The sequence below is a fragment of the Danio aesculapii genome, chromosome 19, assembly GCF_903798145.1.
Source record: "Danio aesculapii chromosome 19, fDanAes4.1, whole genome shotgun sequence".
NCBI lineage: Eukaryota > Metazoa > Chordata > Actinopteri > Cypriniformes > Danionidae > Danio > Danio aesculapii.
Window position 1 is genome coordinate 37,702,637 of NC_079453.1, and position 18,975 is coordinate 37,721,611.

Consider the following 18,975-nt stretch of genomic DNA (forward strand, 5'->3'; position numbering starts at 1 on the left):
CACCTTTAAAATGCACCCGCTTCCAATGATTTCACTTGATTGAATGGGTGTTATCGGTGGTTGTCAGCTGACAGATATGGGCCAGTAGGGGCCCTACTGGTACTGCCTACTAGTACTATCGTACATTCCCCGGCCACTTTATTAGGTACACCTTACTAGTACTGGGTTGGACCGGCTTTCGCCTTCAGAACTGCTTTAATTATTTGTGGCATAGATTCAAATAGGTACTGGAAATATTCCTCAGAGATTTTGGTCCATATTGACATGAAATCACGCAGTTGCTGCAGATTTGTTAGCTGTGCATCCATGATGCAAATCTCCCGTTCCACCACAACCCAAAAGTGCTCTATTAGATTGAGTACAGGTGACTGTGGAGGCCATTTGAGTACAGTGAACAATTGGAACTAATGGGCCCAAAGTGTGCCAAGGTGGTGTAATGGTCTCTCACACCATTACACCACCGCCACCAGCCTGAACTGTTGATACAAGGCAGGATGGATCCATGCTTTCATGTTGTTGACGCCAAATTCTGACCCTACTATCTGAATGTGGCAGCAGAAATCGAGACTCATCAGACCAGGCAACATTATTCCAATGTTCTATTCTGCAATTTTGGTGAGTCTGTTCAAATTGTAGCCTCAGTTTCCTGTTATTATCTGACAGGAGTGGCACCCAGTGTGGTCTTCTGCTCCTGTATCTGTCCTCCTTAAGGTTCGATGTGTTGTGCATTCAGAGATGCTCTTCTGCAGACCTCAGTTGTAACGACTGGTTATTTGAGTGACTGTTGCCTTTCTATCAGCTTGAACCAGTCTGGCCATTCTCCTCTGACCTCTGGCATCAACAAGGCATTTGTGCCCACAGAACTGCCGCTCACTGGATATTTTCTGTTTTTTTGGACCATTCTCTGTAAACCCTAGAGATGATTGTGTGTGAAAATCCCAGTAGATCAGCAGTTTCTGAAATACTCAGACCAGCCAGTCTGGCACCAACAACCATGCCACGTTTAAAGTCACTTAAATCACCTTTCTTCCTCATTCTGATGCTCAGTTTGAACTGTAGCAGATCGTCTTGACCATGTTTGCATGCCTAAATGCATTGAGTTACTGCCATGTGATTGGCTGATTAGAAATTTGCATTAACAAGCAGTTTAACAGGTGTACCTAATAAAGTGGCCGGTGAGTGTATGTAAAAGATACAAAACCTAAAATAAATAAATACATTTCTCAATTTATGTTTAATGGAAAATACATTTTTTTCAACAAATTTCTAAACATAATAGCTTTAATCACAGGAGGAAAATAATTTTCACTTCAACTGTAAATATATTTCAGTTTTTTTTTACTTTACACAAAAACTGCAATATAATTCAATTACAATAAAACATGGACAAGGAAATACATATGCAATGCTATGCAAAATAAAATCGAGGGTAAACCGTGCGGGCTAGATGGCGATTGACGTTTCATGTTGCTTAGCAATGCCATCTACCATGTGCGCTGACCCTTAAAGGTTTGTGCTGAATAAAGAAATGTAACACATTAGCTTTCTATTGACATCATAGGGAAAACAAGTCTTTCATTTATTAAAAAGGCCAATTCACTTCCCAAAGCTATCAAAGGCCACTCGAGCACCTCTGTAGCCTTCAATCTTCTCATATCAGTGAAAACGCACGCTCAATCCCCTCCTCCCCTCCAGGCTTTGAGTCTAAACTACTGATTGATTCAAATATCACTCTGATTAAAGCCCAGGCTTTGGACTCAAAGAGACTCGACGGATGTGATGAGAAGCCTAACAAAGCTTCAGATCCTGAATGGAGCCTATGCAGAGAGTAGGGGTTAAAACTGCACTGGGTGCCTTTGAAAACACAGCAGAAATCAGGAAAGCACAGATGACTGTCAGAGCCATGAATTATTTCAAAAGCTCCACCAATCGCAGAAGGATAAAGAACAAATAAGGATCTATTAGGGCGCTGTAAAGAAACGTGGTGGGGTTACAGTATGTTGACTACGTGAAGGCTCTTTATTCCTGTTCTTTCATTGCATTAGATAAATCAACAAATCAAACATGTTATGGCATTTTATGACTATAATTTGTGTGGTTTCTCTGCCAAGAAATATGTGGATCATGAGCAGAACTGATTCAATTAATTTTCATTGAATTTATTCTATTTTTAAGCAAAAATAAATGCAACAAAGGTTGAACTATGCAAAAATACAGAAAACAAAAGAGTAGAAATATTAAATAAAAATAAAATAATATTGGCTCCACTAATATTGGCATCCCATGTAAATATGAGAAAAGAAGGCTGTGCAAAAATAAACCTTAATGTACAAATAATGAACAAATAAATAATTTAATAATTATTAAATAAACCTTAAATCTATATTGTTAAAATGGTTGATCTTTTGGGAAACAAAATAAATAAAATAAATAAATGAATAAATAAATTAATGAATATATTATTAAATTCATGCTTGAATGAATGAATTAACAAAAACAAACAAACAAACAAATTAAAAAATGAGCAAGCAGGTAAAGAAACAAAGAAAACGAATAAATTACTTACTTATTTAAAATAAATAAGCAAGCTAGCAAACGATCAAACAAACAAACAAACAAACAAATAAATTAATGAATAAATAAATGAATCAGCAAACAAGCAAGCAAAAAAATAAAATAAAATAAATAAATAAAGCAAGCAAGCAAACAATCAAACGATCAAACAAACAAACAAACAAACAAATAAATTTATAAGTGAACAAATACATCAGCAAACAAGCAAGCAAAGAAACAAAGACACAAACAAATAAATAAATAAACTATATAAACTAAATAAAACTAAATAAGCAAGCAAATGATCAAACAAACAAACAAATGAATAAATAAATAAATCAGCAAACAAACAAATAAACAATAAACAAATAAATAATAAATAAGCAAGCAAGCAATCAAATAAACAAACGAACAAACAAATAAATGAATAAATAAATGAATAAATAAATACATATAAAATCATCAAAGAAACAAACTAATAAATTAACAAATAAATTAATTAAAAATAAATAAGCAAGCAAGGCAAACGAACAAACAAACAAATAAACGAATGAATAAAAAATAAATCAGCAAAAAAGCAAAGAAACAAACAAACAAATAATTAAATAATAAACAAGCAAGCAAAGAAAAAAACTAAATAAATAATAAATAAACAAACAAACAAGGCAACAAAAAAATTTACAAATAAATAAATCATCAAACAAGCAAGGAACAAACAAGCAAATAAATAACAAAACACAGATAAGCAAAAAATAAAAAATACAAAAAATAAATAAATAAACAAAAAATAAATAAGCAAGCAAGCAAACGATCAAATAAATAAATAAATCAGCAAATAATCAAGCAAATAACTAACTAACTAACTAACTAACTAGCTAACTAACTAACTAACTAACTAACTAACTAACTAACTAACTAACTAACTAACTAACTAAATAAGCAAATAAGCAAGCAAATACATATTTATTATGGTCAATAAGTCTCCAAAACTGCAATTCAATATCACGTACATCACCATAAATAGTTTGTAAGGGTTAAAAATAACTTCTCTCATACAAAAACAAACATAATCTTTCTAAATATTTTGTTAATATTTTAATCAAAATATCAAAAGATTAAACAATAAAGACATTTTTTTCACAGCTTTCTTTGTTCATATTTACCAATGGTGCCAATATTAGTGGAGGGCACTGTGCATTCACTAAAAAAACAGCTTGGGACCATCTGGATTAAAGTTGTGAGTGCCAAAATGCTTAACTTGGCTCTGCAAAACATTCTACCCTCGTTTATTTGATCATTTGTTACTTAATGCAGTGAAATGCATATATTTGTAGATGTGGCATAAGTGCCAGAGAAGTTTCTGTGGGCGCTGTACACACTGACACAAGTACCAGTGTACCATTCCAGACTCTTTGGTAGATCTGAAGTCATAAATCTGCAGAAGCCAGGATTTATAAAAGAAATAAATGAATAAAAGATGACAGAAGTTATTACCGATGCAGAGAGGAGGCGGATAGTTCCAGCGGCGCACAGGCCCTGGCATGCAGGAGATATGGGAGACTCCCTGCAAAGATAAAAAAAATGAACAAAAAGAAATATTGTTTGTTTTTTAAGTCTTTTCTTCGTTCACTCAGCATTCTTTCTAGCCACACTCTGACCTGCACAGTTTGGACCTTCATGACTCAGGCAGACACTTTTCTTTATTGTTTTTGGCTTTTTAAGTTAAGCACACACTATAAGACTGAAGATTATTGCCCCTTTGTGCTTTAAGTTTGGCTATAGTCTGAAACAAAATCCAACTATCGTATTGCATCGCATGGAAAATTTCATCAAACCAGATCAAATTGCATTGCTGAGAGAATTAACAATACTATATTGATACAGTGTGCATAAATAAATATATATCCAAATATAAGCCAGGTCCTGAACATGCTCACAATCAAGATTTCCCTTGACCGCATTGTGTTCTCAGCAGTGAATCATTGGCTACTGAGAGTGTTTTAAATGGTATTTTAAGCACTTTGTACAATCAACAATTTTGGAAACCTGTTGGAATGCCACTTTATGGACAATGCAGATATGGTTAGAGATATATTATGCATTACTAAACACATTAACAAAAAATAAATAAATTAACAGCAAAGTCTGGAACTCATAGCCTTGGCATTACTACCAGATTTGTGAATCATCTGGATAGAAAAACAAATACATTTCCAAGTGCAAAATGCTTCCCATTTCTCTTGTTGCTGACGTAAAATGTTAAATTCTGCAATTTGTCAGAGCAAAATTATCTGTTTAATTAATTTTAGAACTAACAGAACCTTAACGGATTAACAGAACACCAATCATGCTCAAAATCAAGGCTAGTGATGATTTCCTGTGACCAAATTGGAAATTATTAGCTACAGACAGTATTTTAAGTGGTGTTAAATGCTTCATGCAATCACCTGTTGCATAAATCAAAATCATCAGTTTTTGTAGAATTCATTTGCTGCTCACATGCACAAAATCAAGGCTCGTCATGATTGATTTGTGGCTAACATGCTCAAAATCAAGGGTAGTCATGATTTCCTGTGACCGAATTGTGAATTATTGGCTATCAAGAGTGCTTTAAGTGGTATGTTTGATACTTTGTACAATCAACCATCTTGGAACTGTGTTAAAACACAACCCAATGGCTAATTTAAGATCTGTTCTACCATCTACATGGATATGATCACCAATATATTGTCCATCACCAAACACATTTTCAAAAAAAAAAACACAACAACTGCAAAGTCTGCAACTCATAGCCTTGGCATTACTACCAGATTGTGAATCATCTGAATAGAGAAACAAATATATTTCCAAAAGTGGAAAATTCATTCCCGTTCTTTTGTTTCTGACGTAAAATGTTAAATTTGTTGGAGCAAAATCATCTGTTCTTGTAGAAGCTAGACAAATTAATTTGCTTCTAGTATTGACAGAACACCAAACATGCTCATAATCAAGGCTAATCATGATTTCCTGTGACCACATTGCAAATTATTGGCTAAAAAGAGTGTTTTTTTGGAAACAATAATTTTGGAACTGTGTTGGGATTATACTTGAAGGCTATGGTAAGATTTGTGTTATTAAACTGTATACTGTAAGCTGAGCAATATATTGTTAATCACTAAACAACCCTGCTGAAAAATCCAACTTAAACCAGCCTAGGCTGGTTGGCTGGTTTTAGCAGGTTGACCAGCCTGGTTTTGGAGGGGTTTTGGCCATTTCCAGGCTGGTTTCCAGCCATTTCAAGCCTGGTCTTAACTGGTCAGGCCTGAAAATGACCAGCTAAAACCATCTAAAACCAGCTTGACTAGCCTGGTTTAAGCTGGACATAGCTGGTTTTGGCTGGGCTCCCAGCCTGGCTAGGCTGGTCAAGCTGGTTTTAGCTGTTCATCTCCCAGCCTAATCAGCTAGGACCAGGCTGGAAATGGCTGGAAACAGCCTGGAAATGGCCCAAACCACTCTAAAACCAGTCTGGTCGACCAGCTAAAACCAGCCAACCAGCCTAGGCTGGTTTAAGCTATTTTTTTTTCAGTAGGGAATTGATCAAAATATCTAAAACCATCTGTTCTTGAAGAAGCTAAATGAATTAATTTGCTACTAGGACTTACAGAAAATCAGACATGCTCAAAATCAAGGCTAGTCCTGATTTCCTGTAACCAAATTGGGAATTATTAGCTACAGTAAGTGCTTTAAGTGGTATTTCAATCATCTGTTGCATAAAGTAAGCAAAATCATCAGTTCAGGAAGAAACTAGACAAATTAAATAGTTGCTACTATTGACAGAAGACCAAACATGCTCACAATCAAGGCTAATAATGAATTGTAGTGACCGTATTGTGAATTATTGGCTATCAAGAGTGCTTTAAGTAGTATTTGTTGGCACTTTGTACAATCAACCATATTAGAACTGTGTTAAAACACAACCAATTGGCTAATTTAAGATCTGTGTTATCGTTTATATGGATATGGTCACCAATATATTGTCCATCACTAAACACATTTTCAAAAACACAACAACTGCAAAGTCTGGAACTCATAGTCTTGGCATTACTAACAGATTGTGAATCATCTGGATAGAAAAACAAATAGATTTTCAAGAGCAAAACGCTTCCCATTTTTACTTTTTTTTTTTTTTTTGCTGACGTAAAATGTTAAACGGCAGTATTTCGGAAAAAAAACCTTTTGTTCTTGTAGAATTGCTAGACAAATTAATTTGGTGCTAGCATTGACAGAACATTAAACACTCTCTCAAGCAATCATGAATTCCTGTCACTGCATTGTGAATTATTGGCGAACAAGAGTGGTATTTTTGGTATACAAACAACCATTTTGGAACTGTGTTAGGATTAAATTTGAAGGTTAAATGTAAGATTTCTGTTATCATCAACAGCCATATATTGTGAATCACTAAACATTTGATCAAAATATCTAAGGTCCAGAACTCAAAGCCTTGGCATCATCTGCATACAAACACAAAAAGGTTTCCAGCTGTAAAATGCTTCCCATTCTTGTGTTGCTGACATAACATGTTAAAATCTGCAATATTTTGCAGGAAAATCATCCATTCTTGTGGAAGCTAGACAGATTAATCTGTTGTTAGCATTGACAGAACACCAAACACGCTCACAATCAGTCATGATTTCCTGTGACTGCATTGTGAACTATTAGCTACCGAGAGTGCTTTAAATGGTATTTTTGGTACTTTGTACAATCAACCATTCTTAAACTATGTTGGGACCCCACTTGAAGGATAATGTAATACTTGGGTATCACTTTTTTTGATGACTATTTAAACACATTTATTGAATAAAAGTTACACTGCAACTATATACCATATAATTCTCAATAGAGCATAAGTAGACTGTACAAAAACAAATAGGTTTCCAGTGGTAAAATGCTTCCCATTCTAGTGTTGCTGACATAAGTTAAAATCTGCAATATTTTAGAACAAAATCATCTGTTCTTGTAGAACAAGATTAAGTTGTTGCTACCACTGACAGAACACCAAACATGCTCAAAATGAAGGCTAATCATGATTTCCTGTGACCGAATTGTGAACTATTGGCTACCGAGAGTGCTTTAAGTGGTATTTTTGGTAATTTGTACATAAACCATTCTTAAACTATGTTGGGACGCCACTTGAAGGCTTATGTAATAGTTGGGTATCACTTTATTTTGATGGTGCCTGTAACACAATTTATTGGATATAAGCTACATTGTCAACTACATGCCATCTAATTCCCATTAGAATATTAGGAAACTGTAAGGTAAGGGTTAGTGTAAGTTAGTGTAATAGATACATGCAAAGTTTTAAATAAGTTAAATGCATGTTGGTTGCACAGTATCAGCAAACATTAAGCAGATAGTCTGCTAATACTCTAATGAGAATTAGCTGCAATGTAACTCAAAGTCAAAGATTGCATTTACACTGCATGGTTCAAGTCACCCAATTCCGATTTCTTCATCAGATTGGATATGGCGCATGTATGTGTACTGCAAGCAGGAACAAAAATCACATGGATTCCGATTTACTCAAATCAGCTTCAGGCCTCGTTCGTATGTGGAAATTTATCTGATATGATATATCTGGTAGATCAGATTTTTTACCTGTCAATGCGAGTGCCACAACATTAAAAATGATAACGAATGATGAGAGGGAGAGAGCACAACATCTGCCACGTAAACAATATAAACAAATTTTAAACTATTGCATACATGGCATGCATAAATCAGGTCATGGACATGGCATTAAATTGTCTACTGGTTTAAAAAGCTTAATAAAAAAAGGCCAAATGAGAAGTTGTTTGTCAAAACCTATAACTAAACAACTTGTCTACAAGAAAAATAAACCCTGTGAATAGATTAAATACAGGAATGGAGAGAAAAAAAGAAAATTTATTTTCAGCTGTAAGTCAGCCCTAGTTTTTTCTCCGGGTCACTGCGCTTTTGCCGTATGCAGTGTAAATGTAGACAACAGATAAGAGTCACTTTTAAAAGATGATTTAAGCGGGTCATCAAATCAATTGGATACAGGTACAACATCGGAACTGACCATCAAGATCTGCAGTGTAAATGCAGCCAAAAAATGTTCAAAAATGAGCATTCAAATAAAGTGATACCAAGATTTGTGTATACAGTTGAAATCAGAATTATTAGTCCCCTTAAATTATTAGCCCCCTGTTTATTTTTTCCCCAATTTCTGTTTTACGGAGAGAAGATTTTTTTTAACACATTTCTAAACATAATAGTTTAGTTATTTTTAATAACTGATTTATTTTATCTTTGCCATGATGACAGTAAATAATATTTGACTATATTTTTTCAAGACAATTCTATACAGGTTAAAGTGACATTTAAAGGTTCAGGGTTCATACACATTTTTACTACTAAAATTACATGACTTTTCAATGACTTTTCCAAAACTTGTAATGTAAAAAAATGTCTAAGTACACACGGTAAATAAGAAAAAAATATTCAAAAAATATTTTAATATCTGATAAAAAACGTTTTTAGAAAGTATCTTGTTGTCTGGGCTCAGTGGTTAGCACTGTCCCCTCGCAACAAGGTCGCTGGTTGGAGTCCCGGCTGGGTCAGAGTGTGGAGCTTGCATGTAGTCTCAATTTTATAATCTCAAATATATTCAATGCACAGATTATTAAACAGTTATACAGATAATTAAACAAGTTAAACACATTTTTATGACTTTTTCAAAACATTTTGGGTTTATTTGTTTTTCCAAAACTTTTTCAGGTCTGGAAAATGCCTTTTCAAAATTTCATGACTTTTCCAGGACTGTGAAGGCTTAACTAGGGTAATTAGGTTAATTAGACAGGTTAGGGTAATTAGGCAAGTTAATGCATAAAGATGGTTTATTCTATCAATATATATATATAGCTTAAAGGGGCATATTATTTTGACCTTAAAATGGCTTTTATAAAAATTAAAAAGCTGCTGTTATTCTAGCCAAAATGAAACAAATAAGACTTTTTCCGGAAGAAAAAATATTATCAGGCAAACAGTAAAAATTTCCTTGCTCTGTGATACATCATTTGGGAAATATTTAAAAAAAGAAACACATAATTAAAAATAACAACTGCAAAGTCTGGAACTCATATTCTTGGCATTACTACCAGATTGTGAATCATCTGGGTACAAAAACAAAAAGGTTTCCAGGCTGGAAAGCGCTTCCCATTCTTTTGTTCCTGACGTAAAATGTTAAACTCTGCAGGATTTTGGAACAAAATCATCCATTCTTGTAAAAGCTAGGCAGATTAATTTGCTTCTAGCATTGACAGAACACCAAACACGCTCACAATCAAGGCTAATCATGATTTTCTGTGAACGCATTGTAAGTTATTGCCTACCGAGAGTGCTTTAAGTGGAATTTTTGGTACTTTGTACAATGGAACCGTACAGGGACCCTGCACGATAGCTAATGTAACATCTGTGTCCTGAAGTGACCGCTGCTGCATTGTGTCCATGCTCTTGTCCAATTTGGCAAACCAACTCTTACCTGCAGCGTATATCCAGGGTCGCACTGGAAGGACACAACATTGTTCATCTGTAGTCTTTCACCCACTCTGAAGCCATTCATGGGTACAACCGGTTCAGGACAGCTAGTGAGGGACACAGCTGTGAGGGGAAATGACACAACATGACAAACAATGAGAGGTATTCTGCTGAATGCAAAAACTAGTTGGCTTTTTAGAGAGTATGTGAAGTCCAGATGCACTGGTATTGTAACAGATGTCCTACTCTTGTACTCCAGACGGAAACCGGCTGCAGAGACGCTGATGTCTGAGAAGAAGTGCAGGTAGAGCTGGTTGGAGGTGCTGTTCAGAAGGGCTGGCACTGTTGTACCTGCAGAATAAAGGAGTTGTTAGCAGATTGTCATTTTGTAGCAGAATCAGTGTGTCCTTGACTTTTGTCCAACACGTGTTTTGATAACGCTCTTGCTAATTAAAACTAAAACTTTTAAATTACTTTAGTTAAATCCTTATCTTTTTGTTCAAGCTGAAGATGAATATAAATAAATAAAAGAATATAACATATAAAAAAGAGTATTTCTTTCAAATGTTGGCTTGGCAACACATAAAAATGTAAACTTGAATCTATTTTATATGAATAATGGCATAACTCATACAACTAATACGTCTTGAGCTTGAAATATGTTAAGAAAAAACCCAATAACAAAACACTACAACAGAACATATAAAAAACTAATAATAATAATAATAATAATAATAATAATAATAATAATAATAATAATATTAATATTAATAATAATAAGAATAATAATATTATCAAATAATAATATTATCAAATAATAATAATAATAAACAATATTAAATAATATTAAATAACAATAACAATAACAACAACAACAACAACGACGACGACAATAATAATAATAATAATAATAATAATAATAATAATAATAATAATAAACAATATTGAATAATAATATTAAATAATAACAATAATAATAATATTAAATAATAACAATAATAATAATAATAATAATAATAATAATAATAATAATAATAATAATATATTTGTCATGATCACCAGCGATCCAGGCTTGCAGATCACTGCTAAACATTCACTATCACCTGGACTACAATTCTGTCATCATATGAACTACAAGCTGCTCAAGGACTGATTACTCAGACTATATACCTTTGTCACATTTCTAAGTCTTGTTGGGTTAAACTCTGTAACATTACAAAGCGTTTTTCTGGTTTAGTCTCTCCATGTTTGAATCTTGCCTTGTTCTCTTGTTTACGGTGTCTGCCGCCTGCATCGACCATTTGCTAGTCTTGGGCTGAACGAGACTTTATGAAACACTGAAATAGTCGAAGCAACTGTGTCGAAGCTTCGAAACGTTTTGAAATCCGTCTCTACAGTGACAACTAGTGGTCATTGTTATCTATTGCTCTGGAACAGCTTCAGCAAAGACACATTTACGCAAATTGAGGTATTAAACCTCATGTTGTAGCATTGAGTTTTCAAGTGATGTAGTTAAGCGGTGATAGTTCCAAACTAGCATGCTGAGATAATGGGTTTGAATCCAGGGTAATGCAGTTATAGACATTCATTTTTAAATGCTCTGTTCTTGTGACGTGTTTTGTTTTAACATTGGTCTGACATCCGCAGGACACTTTGTGAATAAATGTGTCTTGTTTTGCTCATTTAAAAAAAGAAATAAATAACATTGTGATTCCAACTCGAAGAAATCTGCAGCACAGTTTCTCTGAAAACATGCATAGCCCACTAGAATACATGAGTTTTTTTTCCCGACCCCGTTAATCAAACGCAGATTTGCAAGGTCCCGAAATGCTTTTAAAATGTTTTGAATTGCTTTAGACACGTGACCTGGTGTTTCAAAACACTTTAGTCACGTGACCTGAGTGTTTTGAATCACCTTAGTCATGTGACCTGGGTGGTTCAGATCATGCTTCGGTGCAGTGTTTCGAAACACTTGCGCTTCAGGTTCTCGACACTGTGTCAAAAAGTCAGTTTCATGTCAGCTATCCCTACCATTTTCCTGTTACCTAACTACGCTTCTGAAAACTACTCTGAAAAAAGCTGCATGTGGATCCTCTCTCCATTGTCACCTGACTACCTTGTGGTTAAATTATTATTATTATTATTATTATTATTATTATTATTATTATTATTATTATTATTATTATTATTATATACTTTTCATTTTCCATATATAATGTCTATTTAAAATAGTTGTGCTAATTTCTCTATAAATTGTCACATTGAACATTTGATAAAATATTAAAAATAATAATGAAATAAATTATATAAAATGTTTATTTAAAAGCCATACATAAAAACATAGATTAAAAAAAAATATTTATTTACTTTTATATATATATATATATATATATATATATATATATATGCTTAAGTTTATAAGGGAATGCTGGTAATATCTCTAAATGCTTTCTTTCTTATGTATTCATTGGAAAACATAACATTACAAATTATATAAATCAAATGAAACCGTTTATTTGCATAATAAAAAAAAAAACACCATTCTAATAATATCTTAAATAGAACAGCACGATGCATTGTTTTCTATCATTCCCATCTAATATGAGAAAGCAAAACCATGGCATTCATTTGCAAAACAGTATGATGGAGTGCAAAACAACTGTAAATATCCTGTTTTATGATGTCTTGGCATTTACACTGCTCTGCATTCAAGGGAAATACAATAAAAATATACTTTCTTCTCTTTCCTCAACCTTCATTTCTGAACGCTCAAAACAGATGAAAATCGTTACACACATTCATCTGAACACTTTTAGTCATATGGCTCAGTGTGTGGATCTGATTGGCCCATTTGTCTTCCCTCTGTATGCCGTTATTCATTTTAGAATGTTTCATTCATTTATCTCTCTCTAGGGCACTTGCAACATTTGTGCACAGTCTTTGTGCAAATAAAAAAAGGAAACATTAGGCTTCCCTACTGTGTAAGTAGCTTCTCTTTTCTATAATGCATCACAAATGCACAGTAGCGACAGTAAAGAATCGTTCTTATGATGTATAAACCGTTTCCAAAATGCAGTAACTCTACTATACATCTTACCGCCGTGGAAATATTGCTGCAAAACTAGGTTTCCTCACAAAGACAAACTGCGCATTTCTCTCAGCCCATCCGCAGAGGAATCTTCCAAAGCAACAACAATCGCATCACGGTGACATTGTGTGTTTATGTAATGAAGCGAGTTCTAGAAGTATCACACAAGCCCACCTGAGAAGCTCCCCAGCATGGTGTCGGTGTTGTCACCTCCATCAAACACCTCGAGAGAGTCCCAGTTCTGCTCAGTCACAAAGCTAATCACCTGGATCTGAAAGAAAGCAACAGAACAGAGGAAATATTACAGCACAATCCTGCTTTGTGAACACTGAGAAAAACATTACCGACACTTGGCTATCAGGCGTTGTGCGCTTTAAAGTTGGAGTCTTGAGAAGTTGCAAAAATGTTCCAAATAAAAGGAGCGTGGTTTGATTTCTTACATAACATTTCAAATGCCATCAGAGGCTTTTTTGTGCTTAGGTTTTGTGGACGATTAAGTTTAGAAACGATCAAAGCTTTTTAAAATGATTACATTTCCGTCCTAATTATTTCATTTTCCTTTATATGGGAGAATGTAAATAATTACAGAGCAATATTTAATTTTGCCAAATGTTAGCAATGCACATTATTGTACATCGTATAAAGCAGGCGTGCCAGTTTTTTTTTCTTATGAAGGGCCAAAAACGAAACTTGATGGAGAGTAGTGGGTTGAATGTAAATATAGTTGCCATGGCTAATTTTCTAGTTTATTTAATAATGTTTAGAAATGACTACAAAACATTGCTTTATTGACCTTTGACCATTAACCTTTAGGATAAAGGTAATATCATAATATGATAATAGGTCATATAAACTAGAAATTCCAAGGGTTTAGTCAAAGCAGGGTGAATCAGCCTTTAGCTATTACACCCCCCGCTGCGGGAATCAGCTTTCAGAAATGATCAGATGTGCTTCAACATTAGGCACATTCAAATCAAGACTGAAAACACATCTGTTTAGCTGTGCATTTACTGAACGAGCACTGCGCAGATCGCACTATTATGGCTTTCTTTTCTTTTTCATTGTTTTATAACCTGTTTTAACACATTTTGATCTGTTTTTATATTATTATTTTTTTATTTATTTTTTTTTATACTTGTCTCTTTTATCCTTTTATGAATCTGATTGGGCAGTTAAAAATTTTTACTTGGGCCAAATCACCAAACTGGTAGATCTATCTCTGTGGGATAACAGTGTAACAGGAGGAGGTTAAAATCAGGGGTTTTGCGATTTACTTCCAGAAGGAAGTTGAAATTGGGGGACACGTAATTAGAGCTGTAAAGCTTAACTTTCGACTTTAGGTGAAAAATCAAATCTTTTGGAGATGTCCAATAGATTAATATGTACCGAAAAAGTCCACAGAGGAGGGTGATCACCAGAATGGGGAAGTCCCAGAGTAAAATGAGAAAATATGATACATTAAAAAGGTGTTTTCTGGAGTAAATTTGGAATATTTATCATTTATGTAATTAATTTTCCTTTAGGCTTAGTCCCTTTATTAATCAGTGGTCGCCACAGTGGAATGAATCGCCAATATTTATCATTAATTGAACTAAAATATTGTATATGACTCTTCAATGTTCTTGCTATGTGTATGTTTTTTGTACTATAAATGTTTATTAAGTAACCGATATGACTGCATGTTGTATATTGTATATTTTGTATAGGTTTTATCATGAATATAGCCAATGCTGCTGATATTAAAACACATTAAAACACAAATAAACAAATGCATTTGGTTAGTGGAATTGTTCAGTTAGTGCTGAAGATTTTTTTTTACTTTCTTTTCTTAGGTAGTTTAGAGATTGTGGTTTCAAGTTAGTGTTGTGTTTTGTTATAATACTTTCTTTTCTTTGGTGCCACTTTCATTCCCCCTCCCCTTTATTACAACCCTTTATTGTTATGTTAGTTTGTTGCAATCTTTATCTTATATATATTTTGTTGTTTGTTATACTTTTCATCTTGTAAATAAATTCACATTTATTTTTGGCATATATTTGATTGTGCATCTGCTCACTTTACATCACTCATAAAAGGGGTAACACAATTTAAATGTTGGTTTAATCCTCCATCTAAATCCTTAAAGAACCGTAACAATAAATAAGCTGATAATGTTAAACACATTTTGGCTACATGTTTGATTTTTTATTCCCTATAACCTCTACCTTTTCATCATTAAAGTAGATTAAAATAGTTCACCCAAAATTTACTCCATAATGTACTCAATTTTAAGCCATCTTCTGTGTATATAACCTTTTTTCTGTCAAACGAACACAATCAGAGAAGTTTTCAATTTTATCCTGGTTCTTCAATGCTGTATAATAGTGTATATATAGTGGTTTTTATTTTGAAGCTTCACAAATACGCATAATATGCCAATGTGTCAAACTAATCCAAATGCTTTCAGGATGTAAGCGGATCGACTTTGTTTTTGTAACATAAATATTATTCTTTTTATGATTAGATACTCCAATCTCTGACATCCAGCAACAGTTGTATGCACGTTGTGCGACTGACATGTATGACATTTGAAATTGTCTTACACACATCTCACAGAAACCACATACTTTGTTTACCACAGAAGACAACAATGAACAAGAAAACTAGCTGGCATGATGTTACTGTATTACATTATACTGTATATTACTCATACAATGCTGTATATATGTGTCTGCCCATCTTACATGGGTACATCATATACGTTAGTCGTGCATAATGTGCATTTGTTTACAACTAGAATTTCATTCATTCATTCATTTTCCTTTGGCTTAGTGGCGTATTTATCAGGGGTCACCACAGCAAAATGAACTGGCAACTCATTTATTCATTCATTTATTTTCTTTTCGGCTTAGTCCCTTTATTAATCTGGCGACACCACAGCAGAATGAACCACCAACTTATCCAGCATATTTTTTACGCCACGTATGCCCTTTCATCTGCAACCCATCACTGGGAAAGAGCTGCTAACTATTCCGGCATATGTTTTACACAGCGGATGCCCTTCCAGCAGCAGCTAAGTACTGGGAAACACCCATACACTATTACATTCACACACTATGGCCAATTTTGTTTACCCAATTCCCTTATAGTGCATGTATTTGGACTGTAGGGGAAATTGGAGCACCTGGACGAAACCCTCGCGAACACGGGGAGAACATGCAAACTCCACACAGAAATGACATCTGGCCCAGCCGGGACTCGAACCAGTGACCTTCTTGCTTTAAGACGACATTGCTAACCACTGAGCCACTGTAGCACTCTAAAAACTAAAAGTTTTTAATTAGAAAAAGTAAATAAATAAATCAATACTTCTGTTACAAAAACAAGGATCCAATTCATAAGATATGCGTTAACCCCCTTGGGTTTTGGAAACTTCAAAATAAAAGCCACTATCCAACACCATAATGCAGCATGAAAGAGCCAGGATAAAATTGAAAAAAGTCATTTACATAGAGGATGACTTAAGTGGAAGTACAATATTGGGTCATTTTATTTATGGGTGAACTATAGGTTTAAATTAAAGCAGGCTTGTGATTTTTTTTGACAAACAAATTCTTACCCTAAAAGTAGTAACTATATTTAGAGATTAAAAAAACATTAAACTTATTACAGACTCTTGGCTTTTAAGCATGATGTTCTTTAAAGTCTAAGCATTTCATAAGATTATGCCAACTAAAGGCATCTTAATTTGAGCCTTTATATAACAGTTCAAGCGCCAGCAGCACTTCCTTTTTCCCCCTTTTGTTCAGTTTTCCCCCCAATGTTCAGCCCTGTAAATATTTTGGTAGACATTAATTTTTTTTTTCCGCCTCAGCCTCAAACAAGCCTAGAAATTGGCTGGTCACAGTGGCATGACTGGCTATCGCTGGAAGATTGTCACATCTGATAGCCTTGCTGTCAAATGGCACATTTATTTGTGCTTGCTTCACACAGTGCATTGGAAATTTCATGAGAGGGAGGGTTAGTTCTAGATCCAGGCAGTCTGTCTGATACAAAACGAAAACACACCATCAATCCACCCTGTATAGCATCTGTTAAGAGCTCTTCTTCCCAGTCTCAAAGCCAAAAGTAGTGTACACTGGTAATGAACCTAAGACTAAATTGTTCAGCAATTATATCTAGTCTCTTATAGCATGGCAGAGAAGGGGAAAAAAATAGAAAATTCTTCAGAACAATAGAAAAACAATCTAGATCCAGCTCACTAATCTAAGAGGTGGCAATTAGGGCTGGTCAATATAGTTAAATTACGTTTTTAAAATTCAATAGACCAACATTTTATCTAATATGGCATTATGGGATATTTCTTCTTTTTAAACAGCCAGTTAACTAACTATGTAAAACAAAAAGATGTATGCATTTTAAGTAGTATTTTACGAAAATAAATAAATAAATAAATAAATAAATACATACATAAACACATAATCAAGTAAATAAATAAATAAATAAATAAATAAATAAATAAATAAATAAATAAAACACATAAATAAATAAATAAACACATAGATAAATAAATAAATAAATAAACACATAAATAAATAAATAAATAAATAAATAAATAAATAAATAAATAAATAAATAAATAAATAAATTAATTAATTAATTAATTAATTAATTAATTAATTAATTAGTTAATAGGGTTTTACAATAGTCAAGGAACACTTTTTTTAAACATTTTTTTCCCTTAAATATTTAGACTTTTTTTAGCATATTTATTTTAAGTGCAACAAATGCTGTTTCTACTTCAGTGCAATGTTGTCTACATGACTCGTGATGCACAATACTAGAATTCTGCAGAAATCTAATAAACCAATGTTTTTAATACAATTTTGACTGATAGCAGCTGCCGGTGCTGATTGAATTTATTTTATTTTTTATTTTTTGTAGTTTACTAAGATTTTGAATAAATAAATATTTTTATTTTTCAGACACTTTTTGCATAATGTACTGCACATAATGTTTACATACACATCTGAACGCATGAACAATGTAAATGCGAGGATATTCAAGCCCTACAAACTAATAAATTGCACAATATGTCATTGAGGGGTCTTTCTTAAATCTTCCCTCTTCAAATCTGTGTCTACTACTTTTAGTGACACTGTAATCATTTCTGCATGGTTCCAGTTCTCCTACAGCGAGAATCTTATGAATTGGGTTAAAGGCAATTAAGTAAGCAGTCCTAAACCCCTCCCATGATTCAGGGCTTTATTTGATTACATTTGTATCCAACAGCGCGAGGCAAGACTGAAGAGGTGGCTGCAAATGCTACTTGAGCAAAATCACTCATTTCCAACTGGCATTGCTCATTTTCACCCTTTTTTAGCAGCATTTAAAATGTTGTTACTCCTAATGAGTCTAACTTATAATCATATTTGTTATACAGATGTGCAAAATGACATAATTTCATATCTAGTCGAAATATTGTCTGGGACGCCACTAAGTAATGCTGCTTATTCATGTGGAGTTCATCAGGGATCAGCCATAGGCCCATTGAACATTGACTTCAATATAGCCTTTAAGAGACGACCACTCATCGTAGTTGCCAAATAATCTCAAAAAGCTCTTTACAACCACCTTGTGGACGTGCCAAGAAGATACCATTGAATCGAGTTATGAAGTATGACTGGAAAGAAATGATGGCTCTAGTGATACAGTTCAAAATCTGAATTACCTTTCTCATAGAATCTAAACTTTTATAGCCTGCAGTGAAATGAAAAATTGATACAGTTAAAAAAGTAACAAGAGTTGAAGCA

At 33.7% G+C, this 18,975-nt stretch overlaps 1 protein-coding gene across 1 annotated transcript in view; it reads right to left on the minus strand.

The window, feature by feature from the left end:
* The window catches only part of csmd2 (CUB and Sushi multiple domains 2), a 543,350-nt gene that overhangs the window by 128,880 nt on the left and 395,495 nt on the right, over positions 1-18,975 (minus strand). Inside the window, exons 37-40 of the mRNA XM_056479194.1 lie at positions 13,358-13,454; positions 10,342-10,446; positions 10,100-10,218; positions 4,048-4,117 (exon numbers count right to left, since the gene is read on the minus strand). Of these exons, the coding sequence (XP_056335169.1) occupies positions 4,048-4,117; positions 10,100-10,218; positions 10,342-10,446; positions 13,358-13,454 (391 nt within the window). The remainder of the gene's footprint in view (positions 1-4,047; positions 4,118-10,099; positions 10,219-10,341; positions 10,447-13,357; positions 13,455-18,975) is intronic.